The 26,444-nt window shown below is 39.8% G+C and overlaps 1 protein-coding gene across 8 annotated transcripts in view; it reads left to right on the top strand.

Moving 5' to 3' along the window:
* The window catches only part of cadps2 (Ca++-dependent secretion activator 2), a 388,988-nt gene that overhangs the window by 270,671 nt on the left and 91,873 nt on the right, over positions 1 to 26,444 (top strand). For all 8 annotated transcript variants that reach the window (XM_055006857.1, XM_055006836.1, XM_055006847.1 and 5 more), the window contains exons 14-17: positions 1,207 to 1,308; positions 7,074 to 7,137; positions 15,436 to 15,559; positions 18,118 to 18,218. In XM_055006857.1, the coding sequence (XP_054862832.1) occupies positions 1,207 to 1,308; positions 7,074 to 7,137; positions 15,436 to 15,559; positions 18,118 to 18,218 (391 nt within the window). The remainder of the gene's footprint in view (positions 1 to 1,206; positions 1,309 to 7,073; positions 7,138 to 15,435; positions 15,560 to 18,117; positions 18,219 to 26,444) is intronic.

Raw genomic sequence — 26,444 nt, 5'->3', positions numbered from 1 at the left:
GACCTTCAGCTGGTACAGAGTCCTTCCTTATAGAAATGTCTTGGTATTTGCAGTGAGAATCTTTTGACAGAGAGTGTTTATGTGAAACTACATAATGTCAACAGCAGATCAAAGAAACAGTCTCTCCAGTTCATGTTGAATATTTCAGATTCTCAGATAGTGGAAAAGGTCTTTCTTTTTGTCTACCGATGAAAGATTTAAAACAGACTTGTATTTTGTATTTTCAAAATGTATTTTGAATATTTTTATGTGTTCATATCATAGTTTAAGCTTTTTTTAATATAGAAATACTGCTCATTTCTGAGTTCATTTTAATTAGTTGTACTTCTACTGTTAAGCTATAATCTGTGGAAAGTGTTGACTTTACTATCAGTCAAGTAAAAATCATCAAATTAGAAGCAACAGGAATTATGACCAGGTGAAAGGTTTATTTTTATTTTTTGGTATGTTAAACTAAGACCACTAGTACAAGTGGTGACTCTGAGTCCTCATGTCTGCTGGATTCTTCTGTTTTACTCGGCAAAGGAATACGGCAGAGTTATGTGATGATCAGCATCTGTCTGTCTGTCTGTCTGTCTGTTAACAACATTACTCAAAAACGAACAAACGGATTTGGAAGAACTTTTCAGTGAAGGTCAGAAATGAAGACAAGGACCAAGTGATTTGATTTTGGCAGTGATGTGGCTTATAGTCTGGATCCATGGATTTGTGAAAGATTTCTGTATCATTGCAAGATAGCGGCATGGCATCACTGTAACTACGACAACAAGCGAACACTACGTCAGATGCCTGCTGAATATTGCGATCTGACTACAAATTGACCACTGCAGACTTATCTGGATTTATCCATCAGAAATGATACAAGGAACTATTGATTAAACTGTGGGGGTGTTTCTGAGTCCCATCAATTCCCGCCGCCCGCTACATATTAAGGTCACATGATTCGTTATCCGTACATAACATACACATGCATAACACGACTGTGCTCAGCACAAGGTCATTTTGTTTGTGACTGCATCTTTATTAAATGGCCACATTCTATGTTGCCGTGATTTCCGATCATCAGTAACTGATAAATAAACAAATGCTGCATTCCTAAAAAAAATTTTTAAAAATGCTGCATTTCTGAATATGTTATACCCCATTATCAGTTAAAGGTAAAAGTTAGCTAATGCTGTCTCATGTCTTAATTTCTTGTGTCCTCAGGCCGGATGGGATGGGGACGGTGACTGTGGAGGAGAAAGAGCAGTTTGAGGCCATCAGAAGTCGCCTGATGACTCTGCTGGAGAGCCAGATCACACATTTCAGGTATGAACACCATCTTGTTGGAATTATACACTAGACTTCTGAAAACCACTGCCTTCTATTTATTTCTGAACTGTACAAAAATCTGAATATTGACTGAATATTCTGAATATTCACTTAAAACTACAGAAAGTATAGTTTCTCACTTTGATCTATCCATGCAGATAGTTAGGGTTTTGGAGGGGTGTGTGGAAATTCGTTGCTGTTTCTCACAATAGTGAAAAACTTCATTTTAGATAGTCAAGTGTCTGTCCAGTCTTCCAGAGACACAGCATACATGTGCAACAATGTCTAATTATGTGTTTTGAAATGTAACCATTATTAAGTTTATCTAATAAACAATGTTATCTGGTGCATTTAATCACCTTCTTCAGCTTTAACATCATTTTCTCCTATGTTTGTCAAATAATATGACACACATGCAAATATGGACCAGTAGCGTGACAGAAAATGAAAAGTGCAGATTGTTTTGATATTTTTGTATTCCATTATAACAATAATGTAAGTTTGACTGCAGCAAGTTTTGACTTGCCAGTAGATTTTGATGTTATACAGATGTGAATATGGAACCATAATAACAAGGACCTGTAGGAAAAATACACCCTAACCTGTAAAAACATCATCATGTTTTCCTCAAAGCTTAGCTGTGGTGTAAAAGTGGTTTGAAGAAAACCACCTAAAACATGTAGTCTGACTGGTATGCTCTCTTTCGTCCATCTCATTGAAATGAATCAGTTGGGGTATTTTTAGCCTCATCAGTGGCACACAACAGGTCCACGACATGCATCGGCGGCGGCGGCTGATGAGACCTCCCTGCATCTGCGCACTGCCATTCAGTGCCACCGCCACTGTGTGAACACATTGTGAGCACGGTGTGAAAGCGACAGCCCCGAGACCTTGAGCAACACTAGTCTGAAAGGACCTGTGCCATTAACTGTCCTGTAGCCCAGCTCTTTAAACCCTTCACGCCTGAGAGGGGCCCTCCATCTGGCCCCAGAACAGAGAGGAGGGACCAGGTGGGGGGTGAGGTGGGCCAGTCAGCAGGAGTCATTACTAACTCACCTCAACAAGAGGCTAATGCTGGTAAACAATCGCCAGGACAATGCTGAGATTATGCTAATGACACCCAGACAAGGGCAGGATTTCCACGGTTTGGTTTTGATTAAACCTGTGCTCAGCTACTCAAAATTCATCTAAGACTATAAATTTTATCTGCCTTTAATAATTATTATTTATTCTTTCTCTGGAGAAACATTGTCAAAAGATTACCTAATCACCTTTGTTTTACAGTGAACTCTGTCGTTACTCATACTCACCAACAGTTGAATCTCTCAGATAAAGAACGAGGTGGTAGAGAATGTTGATTTCATGGGTTCCTCAGCAGATAGCCTCTACATGACCACTACAGTTGCATGCAAAAGTTCAGGCACCTCACTGCAAACTACACTAGCATATATTCAAAAGTTTTAGGTCACTTAGAAATGTCCTTATTTTTGAAAGAAAAGCATTTTTCTTTCAATGAGGATAACATTAAATGAATCCAAAATACAGTCTAGACATTGTTAATGTGGTAAATGACTATTCTAGCTGGAAACGGAATTTTTAATGGAATATCTACATAGGGGTACAGAGGAACATTTCCAGCGACCACCACTCCTGTGTTCTAATGGTACATTGTGTTAGCTAATCGTATTGAAAGGCTAATTGATGATTGGAAAACCCTTGTGTAATTATGCTAGCATATGAAAAAAATGTGAGTTTTCATTGAACACATGGAATTGCCTGAGTGACCCCAAACTTTCAAATGCTTGTGTATATATTTAGTAGTGGTGGGACGCGATTAAAAAATTTAATCTAATTAATTACAGGCGTTGTAATTAATTAATCTCAATTAATTGCAGTTTTGTCAAATAGCAATATTTGACACAATAAGTGAAGTTTTTCAATTCAAATAAAATTGTGGTTGACAGTTGAATTAATGAAAAGACATATACGTGTTTATAATTTTAAATTTATTTTAAAAAAGGAAAATGGGACATATAGAAAAAAGTGATTTTCATGACTTAAAGCCTGAATTTAGTTGTTTTTTCCACTGTATGACATAAAATCAGCATAAGTAGTTCAAGGAGCTTCAGAAAGTTGAAAATCCAGAGATTCTTTCTGTTTTCATCTTTTCTGGGTCTGATAAATGGTGTAATTTTGATGGTTCTTTTTTATAGGAGTGTACTTTTTTATAAACAAAAATTTTATAATTAAGTTGTTAAAAGAGATATTTTTGTTGTTTAGGTTATTCCTCCTCCAAGGAGGCAGAGCCTTGACGGAGTAAAAACTTAAACCACAAAAATGTTTCATTTCTATTTATCTGCATTTTTCATCTGTCTGCTACATTCACAGATTACTGCAAATCTAAGTGCAATTATAGCGATTTTATTCAACATTTTAAGACTTTCTGTAAACTCAAGCACTGTCTAGAAAAGTGGTCTATTATGGGATGGCTACACTGTCAGCCGTTAGCATGACTCGTAGCTAAAGTTAGCTCTGGTGCTAACAGCAACATGTTTTACATTGAGGTGATACTGTCGGCTTGAAATGCTGCAGTGATCAGAAAACTCTTTGTTGTACAATTTGCACACAACCAGGCTTTTATCCAAGCTGCCATCGGGAAGATTTTTAAAAGGAAGCTTTCTGCCCAACAAGCTCAATCTCGTCTTCCTTCACTGTTCACCAGTGCCTGACTTCACTCAGTACTTCCTGTGCTTCTTCTTCATGGCTACAAACAGACTTTAGGTTCATTACCGCCATCTACTGGGCTGGAGTGTTCATCAGAGTTACCGGTGAGCCAGAAATGAGGGAACAGAGGAGGGTGCAATTAATTGCGTTATTATTTTTAACGCGTTATTTTTGCTGTATTTAATTAATCGAAATTAACTCGTTAAGGCCCCAGCCCTAATATTTAGTTAATATTTCTTTAATGTGAAAAGAGGAAACCAATGTCATTTAAAAGTAGTTATTCTTCAAATGTTGAAGATGTTGTCAAATGTTGTCAAATTATCAGCTGATGACCTTCCCAGAACTGATAAATTCTCTGAGTCTTGTAACCTTGCAGAAACAGTCACCAACCATGGGCACCTTTCAGCAACTGACTGATCTGATGTGATATGTACGCACTTCCGGTTTGAAATTTCCACTTATCAATATGTCACTAACAAGTGGCAAGTAAGAAGAATTGTGAAAGTAAAAACAAGATCTGGAAGACCAAGAAAGGCTTCAGGTTCTTTGCTTGACAGCTATGACTGTAGAGGCGCTGCAGGAAAGTTTATTTGACACAGGATAGTGCTGCACCATTCTACTGATGTACAAATGGTACTATATGCATGAGTTGTTGGGTGGGAAACCTCACATGCCATCCTATCTGAAGTACACAAGACAACATCTGTATTATCCATAGTGGAGACACAAAAAACATGAGAATAATGGATTCCACTAAATATCCGGCAGGGCAATCGTCCTAAATTAAACCTCAAAATTACAACAGACAACTTTAAGAAACACGAGCTAAAAGTTTTTGAGTAGCTCTGATCTGTGCATTATTAATAATCTGTGGGAAAATCTTAAACGTGGTACAAGGCGGCCTAAGATATGGCAGAAGTTGAAGTGATCTGCAAGGAAAAGATGGCAAAAAATAAAAGCATTCGTAGTCACCAAAGGAAAAACAAAGAAAGAGCATTTTTAAACCTGCTAAAGGGTGTTAAGTGCAAACTTGTCTGAACTTAAGCACATGCCCTAATTATTGTGTTTTAAGACAATGAAATGGAAAGTAAAAATGCTTTAACATTTGAAGACTTCATACTGCTTTGTATTACTTGTATAGAATTCTCCAAAAGAGATCAAATCTTTTGCATGTTTATAAAAGGTGTGCTTGCAAATTGACTGGCATTTTATATAATGACTATAGTCTCCACTTTTCTGTGTCAGATTTTGTAACCTGGATTTAGCTGGTAATATTACTGTCCAGCCCCTTCATATTTTCTTTAAAGGATACTAGATTTTACCATCAAACAGAATATATAGTCCGAGGCGGTCGACTGAACACACTGCTGAGCTCTTTTCTCACTTTGTTAGGTTGTTACTTCAGAATCAGAATCCACGAAAACTCGCACTTTTATTCATGTGCTAGCATAATTGCACAAGGCTTTTCTAATCATCAATTACCCTTTCAATACGATTAGCTAACACAATGTAGCTAATCACACATGGGAGTGATGGTTGCTGGAAATGTTCCTCTGTACCCCTATGTAGCTATTCCATTAAAAATCAGCTGTTTCCTGCTAGAATAGTCATTTACCACATTAACAATGTCTAGACTGTATTTCTGATTCATTTAATGTTATCTTCATTGATTTTAAAAAAAACTCATTTTCTTTCAGAAATAAGAACATTTCTAAGTGAACCCAAACTTTTGAATGGTAGCGTATTTATATTCCATTATTATCCACTCATTATGGTGCCCAGACAGTTCTCTGCAACTTTAGAAATACACATGCACATTAATAAATAAATAAATAAAAACATCCTCATCAGTAGGACAACACTTGCATAAATCACTGCAGTGCTACATGTGATTCTTTTTCCAACCCTACTGCCTACAAGTGTGTCCTAGCATTATTATCACCACTCTCTAGTGTCCTCTCAAAACATTTCCCTTGTACTCTGTTATTTTGTTTGTAAAAACTGCATCTTGACATGCAGTGATTTTTTCTCACCTTAATCAATGTACTTTTGTTGTCTAAACCTAACCACACCCTGGACTCAGTAGGTGATCCCCAGTCTCTAGTGACAAAAGCTTGTGCCTTGTACTAGAAAGAACTTAACGCAGTATTTAATCCAAGCAGTAAATTGCATCTGCTCAAAACTTTACGGAACAAATTAGCAGACTTAAATGCAGTTGCTAAGACAAAGAAGAAAAGCATTAGTAACAAATACAGCTAAAAACAGCCCATATTTGATATTATGCTATAAACAAGGGTAAACTGTAAAGCAAATGAGATTTTTTTTAATATATTTAACTCAGTAATTTACATTTTTTTTCAAACTTAATAGAATGAATTATGTCTTCAACTGATTTTTTTTCATTTAACTATAATTTTCACCTCAGATGTTCTATCATATTATATATATGTAATATACTATATATTATATTGTTATATATTTATTATATACCTCCTTTGACAGACTCAAACCCATATTCATCAAAGATAATTCTGTTTCCATTCTATTTTACAGTGTATTTTGGTCCTTAACTAATTTTACAGTTTTCTTTAAAATGAACATCATGATCTCCTGACTTTATATACAAATGGAATCTTCAAACAAAGTCCTACCTGTTAATACTTTTTAAATCCACTTGGTTTTATCACTTTTTTCAATTGTATTAGTGTGAAGGAACATAACATCTGCCTGTAGGTTTTTGTCTAATAAATGTCTGACCTGCATGACTGTGTGCCTTTGTTTATTAAGTACTGTTCACTTGTCAATTAGCAACGTGAAACCTCCCTGAACCGCCTAGTCTGTGCTCAGATGGAGATGGAGGTGAGAAAAGCTTCCTTCATCAGTGTAATTAGACGAAAGGAGGCAGCCATCTGTTGACGCTGACCGACATTTTCGGCTGCTGCTCCCATCTTCCTATTCTTCTACTTCTTTTTTTTTCCACGTAGTTGTCCTTGAGATTGTTTCTAAATGTGATGCCTGCCCACATTTTGCATCTGCAGGTACTGCTTTCCCTTTGGACGACCAGATGGGGCCCTGAAGGCAACGCTCTCCCTGCAGGAACGGGTAATGCAGTACATTTAAGTACTTCAGCTTTTCTAATATGTTTGTGCAAACTTTGTGGGCATTTGTTTGTGTGTTGTTAAAGCATGCAATGTACATGTGCAGACCAGAAAAGTTCTATGTCCGTATGGCCAAATTGCATCTTCTCAAAACTTTGCAAAGCTAATTAGTAGAACTTAAATACAGTTGCTGGGACAAAGAAGACAGGCATTAGTCAGAAATGCTGCTAACAAATGCTGCCCATATTTAATACAAGAAAAGCACTCAGAGGTCACAGTACTCCACCAAGGCTGCTCAGTCGTATGATTTCCAACAAATGAAATCGTTAAACAATTCAATGCAGAAATCACAGCACCATAGAATGTGGCCATTTAATACAGATGCACTCACAAACAAAATGACCTTACACTGAGCATAGGCGTGTGTTATGCATGTGTACGTTATGTACAGATACCGAATTGCGTGACCTAAATATGTAGCGGGTGGTGGGAATTGGTGGAACTTGGAAACACCCCTACGATTTAATCAATTGTTCCTTGTATCATTTCCGACGGATAAGTCCCAATAAGTCTGCAGCAGTCGATTTGTAGTAGGATCTCAATCATGTGATCATCAGCAGGTAGCTGACATAGTGTTCATTTGTTGTCATAGTTACAGTAACACCATGCTACCATCTCGCAATGATACAGAAATCTTAAGCAAATCTGTGAATCCAGACTATAAGCTGCATCACTGCCAAAATCTAATCACTTGGTCCTTGTGTCATTTCTGACCTTCCCTGAAAATTTTATCCAAATCTGTTAGTCCGTTTTTGAGTAATGTTGCTAACAGATAGACAGACAGACAGACGGACAAATGCACGCCAGTCGTCGCATAACTCCGCCGTTCCTTAGCAAAATGTTTTCATTAGCAAAAGCTAAACTTCTGCAATAAACACCCACCAAATGCAGGGAAGATATCCTAAATTAACCCTTTCAGAGAGCTACGTCATCAGGCTCTTGAGGTACTGTAAGCAGATTTTCTTTTTTATTAGCTATTTCTTATCTTGTTCAATTTTATAGCAGACTTCTCAGCCTTTGATCCATCATAATGTGACATATTGTTTTTGCAAATCATATGCTCTGTGTAAATTCTAGCTAACTAGTAACTTTAGCTGCTCAATAAAATGCAGTGGAGCAGAAGTATGAACACTATAATCTTTAAATACTCAAATGAAATATCTCATAATTGTACTGGAGTATCATACTTGAGAAAATACTTTCCATCACTCAACATCACCAGCTGTTGGAAAGAATGTGTAAATGATATCATTTTAAATTTATCTCAATGTGGCGTACAGCAAACATTCACTTTTAAGAAATGAATGAACTAATACATTAAAGAGGAAATCCCCAGTTTCAAATTGTGTTTTATATAAAGAGCATAACAATTTAGCTAGATTTCCCTCTCCTAATGAGTTCGAACACCTCTGGAGCTCGCCTAAATATTAACAGAGAACAGACCCAGTTCCTAAGTTAGAAGAGTGACACATCAGTGACAGCCGGCACTCTGAGCGCAGCAGATTTGCTTTTTTCTATCACAAGTGATCGTACACAGCAAAAATTCTCCTTGGAAATAACAATTTGCCTGTGGTGAGTGTTCAGCACAAGCTTTAGTACGTCTGCGATCTGAACTGTCTTGGAAAGTGACAACACTGCACGCTGCTACGATCCGTAGCTCAGTGTTGCATGGCTACATCCACGTACCCTGGGGAAGACCTACAACTTAGGATGGCTAATAAAAAGATTGCTGACCTGCTGGAAGATATTCACCGGCTTTCCAATGAACTGAGGGACAAAGACGCTCTGCTGGCCAGGTCTATGGATGTGGCCTATGACCAGTCCATGCGGATTGCCTTTCTCTCTGCGGCCTTCCAGGACACGGCACCATGGGATCCCTCCTGTCCACGGCCGTCATCCTGCTCTACACCCAACCACCAGTGATCATGGACAGAGGTAGTGATCTGGGGCAGGCCGAAGACCCCAGTCAGAGCCGTCTCACCCCCACTCTCCCTCTCGAATTGCTTCATGGCTCTGTTGCAGATTGAAGAAAAGCCAGCTGCCAGTGAAGGCCTGAGCTCAGCTCCTGTGGTTTTCTCTGCACCAGCAGCCAACAGTGTGTCTGGGGCTCGCTGCCACAATGGCCCGACATCCTTGGGCCCAGTGGATCCCCTCTGCTGCTGGACACTGAGACAGCTATGCACTCCGCTGGATCGGCGTCCCCGCCGGTTGCGGTCCCATATCAGCAGCTGTCATCCCAGGCCTCGACCTCTGCTTCATGCTGGACGCTTCTAGAGGAGGTTGTGCAGAGGTGTTCTGGGAGCCTCCACTGCCCTGGCACAATCCTGGATCCTCATCCCGGAGATGAGGCAGCTCCCTGCAGTAGCGGTCATCACCACTCGCTATTGCAGGGAGCCCACGGAGCTCCCCTCCGCCAGATCATGCACTACTGTCGGCACAAGTACCACCGCCTCTCCTCCCGCTGAGCGGCCCGCCTCAGCACGACGGCGGATGGACACATGCCCAGGTCCGGGTCCGGGTCCGGCTCCTCTCCCTGCCCATCACCTGAAGGTGCCAGTGAAGCGCTCCCCAGCTCCTGATGGTGACGTTGCTGGCTTGTCCCACCAGTCACCTCATCCTCTGTTCAGTCTCACAACACTCATTATCGGCAACAGCATTATCAGAGATATCCGTTTCTTCAGCGCCACTACACGGTGTTTTCCTGGCGCCACCGTTGCCGTTATCCTGGACAAACTTCCTGAGCTGCTACAGTCCATCCCATCATCAGTATGCCCTGTGATAATTCATGTTGGCACAAACGACACGGCCCGGCGGCAGTCCGAGCTGACTAAAGAGGATTTTAAGGACCTCTTCAGCCTTCTGAAAAGCTAAGTCAGTCTTCATTAGTGGGCCCATACTGACTCTGTCTCGCAGTGCCAAGCGCTTCTCCAGATTGCTCAGCTTAAGCACCTGGCTCCGACACACTTGCACAGCGCACAACCTGAATTTTATTGACAATTTTAACCTATTCTGGAGCCGCCCTGGATTTTATCGTCGCGACGGACTGCATCCGAGCACACAGCTCGGTTTTAACAGGAAAAATTCTCCATGCTGTTCAGTCAACACCAGCTGACTGACTTCCCATAAGCGATGCCCACTCATCACACACCCCTCACACTTCCCCTCTGCCCACAGAAACACCAGACAGCATCACTCACAATATCCCAACTGTCATTTTTAACAGATCAAACAAAACCCGGACTGTTTTTAGGCCAAGAACCCTGTTTCCACTGAAACGCCAGGAGGAGCGCACGTTCAGCACGAGCATCAACATGGCCGTACTGAACGTGTGCTCTCTTTTAAACAAAACTTTATTACTCACAATTTGATTTTAGATAATAAATTGGATAGTCTTCTCCTGACAGAGACATGGCTTGGCACTGATGCACCTACTGCTCTCACCGAGGCTTCCCCATGAATTTTAACTTTTTATTCTCCATCAGACAAGGTAGAAGAGGAGGCGGAACAGCCTCCATTACAAGTAAAGCACTCACCCCAACTGAAGTGTTTTTTAACAGTTACTCATCATTTGAGCATCATGCCTTTGTTTTCAGCAGCACCCAGATCCTCTGTTCAACAGTGTACAGACCACCCCATCACTCCAACCTTTTTATCAGTGAATTATCAGAACTATTATCAATTATTCACACCAAATACAACAGAATTTTAATAACTGGTGATTTTAATCTACACATTGACAAAATCTCGGACCCAATGTCCAGAGACTTTTTAAATTTTTTAAACTGCCTTGATTTTAAACATGTCATGCAGCTGACTCACAACAGAGGACACACCCTGGACCTGGTTATAACCTATTAACTCAAGGCCTGTCCATTGGTGTATCCTCTGTTGTTGACCTGGCTGTGTCTGACCATTACTGTGTGTTTTTTATCACCAGTTTTAACCAGCGGGAGGGAAACGCTACCTAACTTCTGAAGTGGCTGCAAATTTTATTGAGATTTTACTGAGCACTCCTGCTGAAATTTTACCTGCACCATGTGATTTTATCGTTGATAATTTTAACAGTCAGTCCCTCCAGGAATTTGCGATGTTGCGATCATGCGAATTCAACCAATCTCCGCGAATTCTGCGCGACCTTGCAATTTTGTCCAATCATCGCAACTTTTCCACAATTTTGGCCCGCCTCCTGTGAGTTCCACCAATCATAGCAGTCCCCAGTGCAAACGTAATGCACATACATCACCGAATTCACTTCCTTGTTTCTGGTTTGGAGATACAGACATGTCCCATTCTAATGTCACTCATTTACCAACAAAAATTCCTGCTACAGACCGTGAAAAACAATTCCCTGATGTTCTTCACCAAGCGGAAGTAAACTGTTTTACATCCATGCAATATTGTGGTGGAATACAGAAAAAAATAAATAAAAAAAAAATCATCGATTGACAAACACTGCCACGCAACATATTAGGAGAGCGGCTGAAACGAGCGGACCACAGACCAGACAAATCACCGTGGTGGAAACTGTTGCATCCAGATCTGTTGGAGCTCTGAAAGAATGAAGGGAAGTTAGATTAATTTCTCCGCCAAGAAACACGGCGGAGTTATGTGATGAGTGGTGTATCGGAATCATTCCTCTGTTAGCAACATTACTCAAAAACGGACTAAGGGATTTGGATGAAATTTTCAGGGAAGGTCAGAAATGACACAAGGACCAAGTGATTAGATTTTGGCAGTGATGCAGCTTATAGTCTGGATCCACAGATTTGCTAATTTCCCATTGAGATAGCGGCATTGCCTCTGATAGCGGCACGGTAACCATGGCAACAAGTGAACGCTACCTGAGCAGCCTGCTGATGATCACATCATTGCGATCCTACTACAAATTCACCGCTGTGGATGTATCGGAAATGATACAAGGAACAACTGATTAAATGGTGGGAGTGTGTCTGAGTCCCATCAGTTCCTACCGCCCGCTACATATTTACGTCACGCGATTCGGTATGTACACATCCATAATACACGCCTGTGTTCAGCGCAGGGTCAGGTAATGAACAATCTTGGTGGAGTATTGCGTTCTCTGAGAGCTTTTCTTGTTAACTGACATGACAAGCCATGAGTGTGTGAATACGTGTGTGCCAGGAAGTGAAATTAACTTTCTAAGCCATTGACAGATATGTCCAAATGTGATTCATTCCATAGTAAATTTTCATTTTGTGCCTCAAATCTACCAACGACTTCATGTTAAACCAGTATCTGGCTGCTGCTAATTTCCTACCATGGTATGCCAATCTTTGTGTAAATGGATTGGAGCGTTAAATAATTAATGTCTGAATAAATATTGTCAATTACAATGTTGTAACATGTTCTAAAAGCTGAAAAAAATGCAGCTTTTTTGCAACTGTCACTGTCTCCCGCAATTTCATCGCAACAAATAAGCTCAAAACATCGCAACTTACATCGCAATTTTTTAGAAAAGCTGCCGCAAATTCAGGCATTTTCGGCCACAACAATCTCGAAAAATGCCCGCGAAATCCTGGAGGGACTGAACAATAGACTGAAGTCAACTCTGGACTCAGTAGCTCCACTTTTAACTAAAACAATCAAAAGAAAATCTATACCCCCATGGAGAAAAAACGATAAAACAAATCAATTAAAAAGAGACTGCAGGAATGCTGAGAGGAGGTGGAGGAAATTCAAATTAACAGTACATCACGAAATTTTACGTTAACAACTCAAAACCTACAATAACGCAATGAAACAGGCAAGAACTTTCCATTTCTCACAACTTATCACAGACCATAAAAACAACCCCCAGTTCCTCTTCTCCACTTTCAATATTTTAACAGGTATTAATTTTAATAAAGCTTTCAAGGCGCCAACAGATGCTCTTTGTGAGAACTTTGCAGACCACTTCAGAACCAAAATCAAGGACATCAGATCCAGCCTTTAATCCCAACAAATTTTACCTGTTAACACACCTGATCTGTTGTCCTTGCCTGAGGAAACACTGGAGAGTTTTGCCCTGGTTGATGCAAGGACACTTGGTCGAGTTTTCTCCCAAGTAAACCCAACAATGTGCCTTTTAGATCCGATTCCCACAAATCACTTTTAAAATCATTTTATAGATTCTTTGAGGAACAGTTTTTAAACATAATGAATCGCTCTCTTCAGCCGGGTGTCTTCCCCAATGCCTTTAAAATGGCTGCTCTGAAGAAGAGCAATTTAGACCCCAATGTTTTTAATAACTACCGACATGTATCCAACTTACCATCTTTAAGTAAGATTTTAGAAAAACTGGTTTTTAACCAAGTCAATGACTTTTAAACAGAATTAACATTTTAGAAAGACATCAGTCTGGTTTTAGGATGAACCACAGTACAGAGACAGCACTTTTAAAGATTTTAAACGACATCAGGTGGAATTTGGATAACAAAAAACTCACAGTGTTGGTTCTGCTGGATCTAAGCGCCCCTTTTGATACAGTAGACCATCACATTTTATTAAACAGACTCAAACACCTGGTCGGCCTCTCTGGTACTGTTTTTAACTGGTTCAATTCTTACCTCACAGACCATGTTTTTATGTAAGTATGGATACGTGTTCCTCAGGAACCCATGAAATTAGGTGTGGGGTTCCCCAAGGTTCAATTTTAGGTCCCATTCTTTTTAATCTTTACATGCTTCCTCTTGGGGACGTCATCAGGAGACATGCCATCAGTTTCCATAGCTACGCTGATGATACACAGCTGTATATTGCCATGTCTCCTGATGACACAGGGCCAATAGATGCCCTTTTAAACTGTATTTTAGACATTAAGTCATGGATGGCAGCGAACATCCTACAATCAACCAGGACAAAACTGAGGTTTTAGTTATAGGTCCTGAAGGCCAGAGAGAGAAACTTTTATCAAAATTACAAGATTTTAAACCAGCCCAATCCATTGAAAATCCTGGACGTGATTTTTGACTCTGAGCTGAATTTTATCTCACACCTTAAAAATATAACAAAAATAGGTTTTTACCATCTGAAGAACATAGCCCAAGTCCGCCCGTTCCTCTCTCAGGCCAGCACGGAGGTGCTAATGCATGCTTTTATCTCCTGTCTTTTAGATTACTGTAATGCCCTGTTCTATGGTCTTCCCAAAAAGAGTATTTTAAATCTACAATTACTGCAAAACTCAGCCGCACGTGTGCTGACGAGGACCAGAGGGCGGGAACACATTACACTAGTTTTAAAGTTGCTGCATTGGCTCCCTGTCCACTTCAGTATCGATTTTAAGGTTCTTTTATTAGACTTTAAAAGTCTTAACGGCTTTGCGCCTTCTTATTTATCTGATCTTCTTTTAACATATCGACCCTCACGGATCCTGAGGTCCTCTGGCACCGGCCTTTTAATTATACCACAAGCCAGAAGCAAAACCCACAGTGAGGCGGCATTTAGCCACTACGGCCCCCGCCTGTGGAACAGCCTGCCAGAGAGCCTCAGGACTGCAGAGACTGTTGATGTTTTTAAAAGAAGGCACCTTTTTAATCAGGCTTTTAATCAACCTTTTAATTCCTTCTTATGTTCTTATCATCACTTAGTTATTATTTTGTGCATTTTTATTCTTTTAACTGTTCACTTTATTTATCTTAGCTTACAGGCCTTTTATCTCATACTTTAAAGTTTTAGATTTTTTTTTAACTCCAGTGTTTCCTCAGGGGGGTCCTCCACACTGGGGGCTGTATCCGGTCTGCTGCTGGGGGTGCTGTCCATGGGTCCCTTCGGCCCAGCTGGTTGGGGGGCTCCCCACCTTGGTGTGGGGGTCCCCCTGTCTGTCGGGGTTCGGGGGTCCGGGTGCTGGCACCCCCGGCGGTCATGGCCTGTGGCTCCTCCCTGTGTGGACGACCCCAGTGGAAGCATTTTCCATGATCCTCAGTGCCAATGCCATGTCTCCCTACAGTCCATGGTGAGAGTGTGTGTGAGCATGTGTGTATGCGTGTGTATGTGCAGTTGTGTGTTTATATGTTCATACCCAGGGTGGGAGGGAAACGTTTTCTTGTTTTTAATGTAATGTTTTTAATGTTATAAAGCACTTTGTAGTGCAATTTTATTGTATGAAAAGTGCTATATAAATAAAGTTTGATTAATTGATTGATTGATTGATTGAAGAGCAGATATAATTCCTAAAACTGCTCTGTTTTCTTTTATGTATTACTAAATTTTCTGAACCTAAAATAAGATGCTTATGTCGTTTTAGGTTTTGATGAAAGACATTACTACACCTGTTCCTCCAGAGGACATGAAGAAAGTGGTACAAAAGTGTCTGGAAAAAGCAGCTCAAATCAACTATGGTCAGCTGATCGAATACGCTCAGATCAAGGGTGAGAGTTTATAGTTTTATGTTTTCCAAGGGATGTCAGTTCAGCTCTCTTTGTATAAAAAATGATAGTTTATTAAAGGCTAAATATTGTGAGAAGGCTAAGTCTGCTGAGATGGACCATTCATTTATAATGAGAGAATCTGTTGAAGGCTGCCAGAATCCATTTTTTTCCAAAACACACCCTCATATCACAGTTCCTTTTCCTCAACCTACTTTAGACAACACATACACTATTAGTCAAAAGTTTGGATACACCTTCTCATTGAATGCTTTTTCTTTATTTTTACTACTTTCTACATTGTAGATGCATACTGAAGGCATCAAAACTATAAAGCAAGACATATGGAATTATGCAGCAAACAAACAATTGTGAAATAACTCTAAATATGTTTTATATTTTATATTCCTCAAAGTAGCCACCCTTTGCTCTGATGACAGTTTTGCAAACCCTTGGCCATCTCTCAATGAGTTTCATGAGGTAGTCACCTGAAATGGTTTTCACGTCACCGGTGTGCCTTGTCAAGGTTAATTTGTGGAATTTCTTGCCTTCTTAATGGGGTTGGGATCATCACTTGTGTTGTGCAGAAGTCAAGTTGGTACACAGTTGAGAGTCCTATTTGACAACTGTTAGAATCCATGTTATGGCAAGAACCAATCAGCTAAGTAAAGAGAAACGACAGCCCTTCATTACTTTCAGAACTGAAGGTCAGTCAGTCCGCAAAATATGCAACAACTTTGAGTGTATACCCAAATGCAGTCACAAAAACCATCAAGCACTACAATGAAACTGGCTCACATGAGGACCGTCCCAGGAAAGGAAGACCAAGAGTCACCTCTGCTGCTGAGGAGAAGTTCATCCTAGTCACCTGCCTCAGAAATGGCAAGTTAACAGCGTCTCAGATTAGAGCCCAGATAAATGCCATACAGAGTTCTAGCAGCAGACACATCTCTACATCAACTGTTCAGAGGAGACTGTGCCAATCAGGCCTTTATGGTCAAATAGCTGCTAAGAAACCACTACTAAGGAAAAGCAACAAGCAGAAGAGATTTGTTTGGACCAAGAAACACAAGGAATGGACATTAGACCAGTGGAAATCTGTGCTTTGGACTGATGAGTCCAAATTTGAGATCCTTGGTTCCACCCGCCGTGTCTTTGAGCGACGCAGAAAAGGTGAACGGATGGTCTGTACATGCATGGTTCCTATCGTGAAACATGGAGGATGTGTGATGGTGTGGGGGTGCTTTGCTGGTGACACTGTTGGGGGTTTATTCAAAATTGAAGGCAAACTGAACCAGCATGGCTACCACAGCATCTTGCAGTGACATGCCATCCCACCTAGTTTGTATTTAGTTGGACCATCATTTATTATTCAACAGGACAATGACTACAAACACATCTCCAGGCTTTGTTAAGGCTATTTGACCAACAAGGAGAGTGATGGAGTGCTGTGTCACATGACCTGGCTTCCACAGTCACCTGACCTAAACCCAATCCAGATGGTTTGGGATGAGATGGACCACAGAGTGAAGGCCAAAGGGACAACAAGTGCTCAGCATCTCTGGGAACTCCTTCAAGACTGTTGGAAAACCATTTCAGGTGACTACCTCATGAAGCTCACGGAGAGAATGACAAGAGTGTGCAAAGCAGTAATCAAAGCAAAGGGTGGCTATTTTGAAGAATCTAAAATATAAAACATGCTTTGACTTATTTCACTTTTTTTTTATTTACTACATAATTCATGTGTGTTCATAGTTTTGTTGCCTTCAGTGACAATCTGAAATGTACATGAAATGTCATGAAAATAAAGCAAAAAACATTAAAATGAGAAGATGTGTCCAAACTTTTGCTGGTAGTGTATATGTCAATCTTCACACATTAGAGCTAAGCTAGTTTACTGGCCTGGCTGATTTAACTGCATATTAAAATGGATACTGATATCGTATGGGTACTGGTGCAAATGTCTGGTCATACTTAAAAAAACTGCACAACACAGCTAAAGCTGCATCTTTCCTACATGTTATTCCCCTGCTGTCATCACCATCCAGTGTGCACTGACATTAAGTGGTAATAGTAAATATGGTGCAGGTTGGTTGGGCCAGTAGCCAGAGATAAGAAATGTGCAGCTCTGGAAGATTCCTGCAGCAAAGTACAGAGAGGAAAGGAAGCACAAAGCAGTCACATGCTATAGTGAGATATAAATGTATAAAGGATAAAAGAGAGAAGAGGAGATATGCTCAGTCATGACCTCCTTGATCTGGGACCTGTTTTCCATGTAAACCCTGTCTATCGCTAAAAAAAAACTGACAAAAGCACGGTTGGTCTTCAAGTCTTTCTTGTACTGCAGCAAAGCACCTTTATCCTGAAGGTGGTGCTTGAGGAAAGGTCGTGAGTTCATTAAAATGTTAATTGTGGATCCTTTAGGCATGCTAGCATCATGTATGGTACACACAAGAGAGACTTATAAGAAATTTAGTCATGTTTGAATGCCTTCTTGCAGAGCTCTCCTGCAGACCTTTTCATTTCTATCCTGCATGTTTCTTACTATGTTTAACCTTCAGTGGACCCTCAAGCAGCCCCAGAAAAAAGACTAGAGGACATGATGAGGCTGGGAGAACTCTGCATTGAGGTCCTGCAGCAGAACGACGAACATCACTCTGAGGTATCTAGTGTTGTAGGATTTATGTTTGTTTTTTTATGTATGCATTTCTTTAAAAGATGAATAATACAGCCAATTCCATATACTGATAACATGATAATAATGTTTCTTTTATAGGATCAAAACCAGTGTTACAATGTGCTTTACAACAATACACTGGCATGTATGAATAAACAGGCAGACATTAGAGGAAATAGGTGAGCTTAGTCCTGTGTCAAGGCCAATGCTGTACCTTGCCATTTTAAATAAAGACATCCTCATCCACAAAGCTAATAACTGTGGCCAATTTCAACCTGATATATGTCCCATTAATGTGGCTCTATGGTCATGCCAACTTTGCACTCTCCACCTCCTTTGTGGAGATTCAGAAAATGAAGAGTTTCTTAAAACAGTGTATCTCAGGGCAAAATAGCATGGATTAATATGCATGCTATATGTCAGCAAGTATCCCTAGTTGGAGATTCCTAATGCAGTTAGCAAAATGGAATCTCCAGGTAGCTGATTTCTGTGTTTCCTCCCAATCACACTACAGACAACCACCTAAAATTATTCATGTGAAAATCAAGTTTTTTTGGAAAGCTGCAGGGACCTCACATGTTGTGTATAATTCATCATTTGGAATTGCACGGCAGAGAGGAAAGTCTGTATAAACAGACTTGTTTTTTTCTTTTCCTTTTTTTGTTTCGTTAATTTATCCTGCCTACGTGTCACTACTGTGTCATTTGCAAAAAGAGATGTGCCATCCTCAAAGGACAGCGGTGAAGGCGCCCACAAGTCACTTGATTATTTCATTTACATTCTTGGCTACTTTTCGCAGCTCTGCCCATTCTCTTCCTTTGCCTCTGTTGGCAGCGTTCATGCTAAAGTGGCAGATGACATGGCAAGTGGCGGCGCTGCATTAATGTCTACGGCGGAGGCACAATGAAAACAACACCCACGGCCCATATGCACGCAGAGTTTGATGCCACGGTGTAAAACTGATCAATCATAGGTGTTGAGATGTGACGGTTTGATCGGCCCTAAGTGGCAGCGTGGTGCTCAGGCATCTGTTTCTGTGCTATTAATAACACGCCGCGCTCTGGCGCTGCCATGACGACCGGTGCATCTCTGCTCCAAGCTTCAGATGTGATGTTAACTACAAATTAGAGGCTTTTCGACAGGGCACTGCCACAAGCTGTTGCAGCTTAAATTTAGAAATGAATCATAATTGTTTACATGGTTGCTGTCACTTCCAACAGCTTGGTGGCTGCCTCACCATTTTTTGTTATTGTTGTTTTGTTACGAAGATGTCAGAGTTACGAGCTGGAGTCAGTCCTCGTTGATGCTGCTTTCTTCTCTCTGAGTTTATATTTAAATGACTCCTGTATATGTATTTTAAGAGACATTTAAGTATGGAACAAAGCTTAAGTACACTGCTTGCATAGTATGTCTAAAAATCTAAATTATTCAAAATGTGTCATCCAACAATAACTGTATATCCTTATTGTTGAAAAGTTGACTATTTCATCCTATGCATAATTGACAACAAGCAGATTAGATAGGCCACACTGAAAATAGAGGCCCCTAAATCAGAGTTGTCAGCAAAGTAAATTTTTCAGTGACCAATGCAATAAAAGCAAGTGTACAATGGCACTCTGTCATTCCAAACCCACATCAATAACATCACTGGGTCTGCATACTTCCATCTTCGTAACATCAACCGCCTCTGTCACCCCTGTCAGCACCGCCATCCTGGTCCACTCTCTGGTTAGCTCCCGCCTGGATTAGCCTACTGCAACTACCCTCTCCCTCTGGTCTCCCCCTCAAGTCCCTCCATGAACTCCAACTAGTTCAGACACTGCATCATCTATAAAGCCATGCTGCTAATTTTCAAGACACTCCATAACCTCACCCCTCCATACCTCACTGAACTCCTCCACATAAACACACCCAGCTGGACTCAGACTCAGATCATCTTACCCCTTCAACCTCACCATCCCTCCTGCCCATATGACCACCATGGGCTCCAGAGCCTTCAGCTGCTCTGCCCCCCACCTGTGGACATTGAAAACACTGACACACCGTCTCAAAGCACATCTGTTCAAACAAGCATACTCACTTTGACTTCCATTCCTGTTTTTTCTTCTGTTTTTTTTAATTGCTAAATTTCCTTGTTTCAAAATTTTTATATCTTTAAGTTTTATATTGTTAATGTGAATGTGTTTAACTTTGTTTACTTTGCATGGTTTCCTTGGGTGTTTTGAAAGGCGAATATGAATAAAATTTATTATTATTACTATTATTACTATTATTATTATTATTATTATTATTATTATTATTATTATTATTATTATTATTATTATTATTATTATTATTATTATTATTATTATTACAAGTGATTTTAATTTAGAACAGCTTTCTAAGATCACCTGTGTACTGGGTGGATTGTGAGCAATGCAGCATGGCTCCACACAGTGAGCAGCTGCAGGAGCATCAACATAAGCTGAAACAAAGTTGGTTAGGAAAATCGATACTTCTAACAACAAGGTCATAATATCACAGTCTGTCTTTTCTTTAGCAGATGGATGTAGAAGCAGACTTTTACAAAGACAGAATGTTTTGATTTACATGCTAAGACAATTAGTAAAAAATTCCAGGAGAAAAGTGCATCAAACTTATTATTTATCTGACTGTGCTCCTTATTTCTCTTTCTTCTTTCTTCTGCTGGTGGAAGGGAAGAGAGGTAAGTCTTTGGTCGGTGTCTGTCATCCTCTGCTCATATTTATGTTATGCTGTCTATGCATCACAGCTGACTGTCTTTCTCTGACTGCTGTGTGGTAAATAATGCACGCCATAGTGAATGGATTAGTAAAAACCTACACCATTAACAAAAAAAACATTAGGAAGGCTTTGTAATCCCTCGTAGGGTTGAAGTGCTCCTTGTGGTTTTGAAATAGTGTCTGATTTATTTGTTGTAAATCGTTTCCTCTGGTAAAACTGCAGTTTTTCCACCAAGAATGAAGTTTGCAGATAATCAAAAAAGGTTCAACTACTGTACATAACAAAAAAGCACAATCATCTAAATGTTTTGTCTTTGAGTTTTCACAATGTCCGCTCCAGTTTTCATTTCTTTTGAGTGATTATATGGCAACAACCTCAGTTTATTCCTGTTTCAACACCAGGAAACTTTAGAGTGTGTTGTTTGGTGATTTGAACTGTTGTTGTTAGCTGTGGATGGCTGGAAAGATGCTTGTTGATTAACTTAAGTGTAAAATCTACCAGCATTTTAATTTAAAGATGTTGTGCTTCACTGCTCAAATAAGTAGAGGAAGCCATCAGGTGGAAAACTGAGGGCTACACTACAAAGCAGATTAATGGGCCAGCAGGATATGTTGTGCCAGAGTTTTAATGTCTTAAAGGTGGCTCTCTTGCATCCTGCTGAATCTCCATTGTAACTGATGCTGCAGAGCTGACTTGCTCTGGAGGAAGTTCTGTTCAAAGTTTAGGGTCTTACAGTTTTTCTCAATTGATAAGACACTGTTCCTGAAAAATAGCACACATTTCCCAACACACAGCACACTATTTTCTTTATTAGGACACAGTCCACAAAGCACTGCACATTTGTGTCAAAAGCACACTTTATTGTCAATTTTTTAACTTTGTTTTCAAAATTAAGACACACAAAGCAAAAGTAGGACACTGCACTGCTAAATACAAAACACTCTTCTCTCACTGTGTTTTCACATGAAGTGTAAAAAAATGATACATTCCTCAAAAATGACAACTTAAACACAAATGCATCCTGAAATAAATCAGAGGGGGCATTGCAGTGCTTTACTGTACAATACAAAATAAAAATAATGCTAGACAAAAAATACAGCACTGTATTGTACACAGTACAGTATGCAGATATTTACACCACATCTGCATCAATTCTTTCAGCCTGGTCAAGCAACAGGACCTCATCAGCATCACAAGCTATGTTTTCTCTGGAAAGAAAGACCTAGTGTGTCTGATCCAGCCCTGACATGCATCAACAGAAACATCACCACATGCAAATATGCCAATGGGTATTGTATGGCCCCAGAACTGCATGATGGTCAATTACTCCAAGATTTCTTATTGCAGCACAGAGGGTTACGTTGCCCCCACGCTGACCTGGACGTTGACTATAGCCCATTGTCCAGTGATGTTTCTCCCTCTTCTCCTCCTCTTGGCCAGGTTGAAACCAGCCTCATCCACATAGATGTATTCATGTGTATCATCAGAATCCAACTGAAAAACTCTCTGGAACAAACGCACATGAAACAGAGAAAAAGTCAGTCATGGACACTTTCTGTATTTTTACCAGCACTTGTGAACCAGAATTACGCATTAGATTTTTTACAGTATTCTCAGAACATTTCTGACTGCTTGTATTGTTCCAGTATAGACATATCACTGAAGTGACAAACAACATTTACATACATGTAAAGTGGTCCAGGACTAGGTGCATGGACAGGTCCAGGTTCTGGTTCTGGTTCTGGTCGTGGTCTGGGTCGTCCACATCCTCTTCTTCCAACATGACCTCTTGCTCCTCTGACATCCATTCTGAACAGCTAATACTGTTTCCCAGCAGGTTTTATAGTGTGCACTTCATTGGCAAAAGTGTTTTCAGTTTTGACCTGTTGTGTCTTAATTGTGACAGCAGTGTTGGAACAGTGTCCCAATTCTGCTTCCTAGTGTTCACTTTTTGAAAAATGTGTGCTATGAGTGAAAAGTGTGTTCAAATGAGCAAAAAACATGTTCAGTCTTTTGCAAAAAGAGTGCAAGACTTTTGGAAACTGCGTGCAAACCATGAATAGTGTTCAAAATTTTGACAGCAGAGTCCTGTTTTTGAGAAATGTGTGCAGTCAGTTGGTGGCTGTGTGCAGTGAATGGAGTTTAGTGTCTTATCAATCGAGAAAAACTGTAAATCACTCTTTCACCCATTCTTTTGCTGATCGCACTCTGATCTCTGACTCTCATCTGCAAATCTGTTAAGCTTTATGTTAATAATCCTGCTGAAAAAAGTTGTGCAGTTACAGTATCACACACTGCACTGTGTGCATCGCGTTGCTTTGTGAACCTACAAGTATTCAATTGGTGATATACAGTGGTGGAAAGAAGTTTTCAGACACCCTTAAAATTTTACACAGTCTCAAATATATCATGAAATATTTGTGAAAAAATCTTTTTTGTGCTTTAAAAGGTGTGGCTGCATTAGACAGACACAAACAAATACTTTTTTTGTTGTTCTTTATTGTTCACAAGAAAAACTAAATTCTTGACACTTTCAATATGTCAGTTCTCAACATTGTCACTATTAAAGTCAACAAATAACAGATAATGTGGTCAAAACTGAACCAAAAAATAAATAAAGTGGAAACGGGACACATCTGACCACAGAATATTCTTCCAGTTCGTGGCCGTCCAGTTCTTGTGTGCTTGGGCCCAACGATGCCGGGCTAACCTCTGTCTCTCATTGATCAGGGGCTTCTTGACAGCCCTGTAGGACTTTAAACTATGATCTAAAAGTCAGCCAGTTACAGTGCGGGTGGAACGCTGGACACCAGTTTGGTTTGACCACTGCTGCTGAAGCTCCTGTGATGCCATTCGGCGGTTTACCCTGCATATGTGAATCAGGATGCAGTCATTTCTTGCTGAAGAAACCCTTGAACGCCCAAATCTTGGTTTGTCTTCCAAGTTTTTGGTTCATCTGTATTTCTGCAGAGAGTGTATCCAACTGCTGGAGGACTGCATCTCCACTTCCTGGCTATCTGGCAGCAGCTGTACCCTTCCTGGCTGAGAATCTGTATCTTCCGGCATGTTTCCTGTGTTAGGTTCCTTGTTTTAGCCATTTTTGGCTCTGAAGAACTTTCAAATGTGCTGGCATTATATATAAATGAAGTCCGGCAACAAAAATTGTGGCTTTTAATAAAAAGCACGACCTTCATTAGTGGATCACTGGTTCCAAAATGACCCAATACTGAAAAAAATCTTATGTATTTTTATGGAACCAATCAATTTTAAGTTTTTAATGGCTTTTGTAGGATTTGTTTAGTATTTTGGCTGTGACTGTGCTAAAAGAAATTGCACTTGAAGACCTAAGAGTGATTCTTAATGCAATATTTCAGAAATGTGCGGGGTGCCCAAAAACTTTTTCCCACATTGTACATTGTACAATTCTTGTGGGCATTTTTCCTACTAAGCTTGAGATTTTACTGAAAGCAAAAAAATAGTAGTAAATTAAAAACTGTCATTTCCCTTCATTCAAACATTGTCCTAAAATGTACAAATGTAAATCAAGGACAATTCTCAGTGTAAAATTTATTTTACAAAGAAAAACTAGTTGAACAAAATTGCCTTCAGTTAGTTGCCTTGTACAGAGCTAGTTGTCAATTGGACGATGAAGAGAATAAGTACTGAAAGCTTCATATAAACATAATTAACTGAATGTAGGACTCAGATAAAAGCATACAACAAAGGTACTGTTTATTTATTTAGCATGTCTACATTGCTGCTTGTCTCATACGCATCTGATGAAGCTGAAAGGCTTCTGTCTTCATCAGGTCAACTGTTGACGCAGGCAGCGTGATGGCTTGTGTTTTATTCATGCACGTTTACTGTATGCTTCAGCTTCATTTAATGAGCCACAGTGACTGTGTATCTTGCTCTGACTGCTGCCCAAGAACCACAGCTCAATACCAAAATCTGGGTTTATTTGACATTGTATTGCAGTCTTCCACCACATCAGGGAAATTATGTTATGGCGAAGGTGCCTTTATAAGAAAACTAAAATATAAAAGAGGTGACTTGTATGAAGCGGTGTCTTGTTCATGTTCATGCATGATTATTGAAAACACTAAGATCACTGAGTTTGAAGGTAAATAACCCCTCTGCTCTCACAAAGTGCTCTTTGATATATAAAACTTTCCCTTCAGTGCTCACTGTGTGAGCGGAAGGTTATTCCAGTAGTAAATAACAAACAAAACAAAGACAAGAGACAGGATAAGGCAAATATAAAAGAAATCAAGTAAACGTGAAAGAAAGGCCATGAAAATAAGTGTTCTGATCCTCTTTTCATAAACCTGTGACCAACAGGGAAGTGGCTTACTGACACTGTTAAGCTGCCAGCTTAAAGGAATTTCTCTGTGTAGTGACAAATATTGGCCTTCATGGTGAGGCTTTAGAAATGATGACGCAGAAGAAATGAAAAAAGAAAGTGCAATTCAAACTGACATTTAAGTAATACTAAGACAACAATCAGCAGCAGGGTATGTTACCATGCAAACATTTGCAAACAGGCTCTAAACAGTAATTACAAACAACACTGCACTGAACTAGCAGACCATGACCCAAGTATTCCACAAATCACAAAATTTGCCTCAAGGATCCATCCATCCATTATCTATACACCGCCTAATCCTCATTAGGGTCACCGGGGAGCTGGAGTCTATCCCAGCTAAATTAGGGTGAAGGCAGGAACACTCTGGACAGGTCACCAGTCTGTCGCAGGGCAACATATACAGACAAACAATCACACTCGCATTCACACCTACAGACAATTTAGAGCAGGGGTTCTTAACCTTTTTCACCTCTGCGCCTAATTTTCCCAGTACAAAGTGGCCCAGGGCCCATTTAAATATTTACACTTTCACTTCAATTGATCCGTCTTGGTTTGATTTGTATAATAACTAAATCAATTCCACTTACAATTTAACAAGCTAAAACCTTGTAAAATAAATGATAGGATACAATGTGATCATCTCAAAGACATTTCGTGTATGTGCACCTGCACATACAACAACACTGAACAGGCAAGCAATAATCAAGTTGCTACAAGAACAAATATAAAGACTCAAGTCAAACTTATTAACCCCCCCCCCCCCAAAAAAAAAAAAAAAACCAAATCAAAAAATGTTTTGATTTAGATACTCAAAAAACTGAAGAGAAATTTTGATAAATCAAATTCTTTGGTAGTAAAATAAATACTTTCAAAATAATAAAAGTTTCAAATTAAATAAACTGTAAAAAAAAAATAAATAAAGTGCAATTGAAAATATTGCCTTATAACCTGCTGATGAATTTGACAATTCAGCAATCTTCATTTTTGTTCTGTAAAGAGATTCTCTACAAACTCTACAAACATTCTCTATAAACTCTACAAATCTGTGACAAATGAACATTAACAGCAGTGCATTTTTAAACATGCTACAACTCCCATTTTAT

The sequence above is a fragment of the Amphiprion ocellaris genome, chromosome 3 (assembly GCF_022539595.1).
Source record: "Amphiprion ocellaris isolate individual 3 ecotype Okinawa chromosome 3, ASM2253959v1, whole genome shotgun sequence".
Taxonomy (NCBI): Eukaryota; Metazoa; Chordata; class Actinopteri; family Pomacentridae; genus Amphiprion; species Amphiprion ocellaris.
The sequence above is the reverse complement of the archived record's forward strand: the minus strand, read 5'-3'. Positions and strand labels throughout refer to the sequence as shown.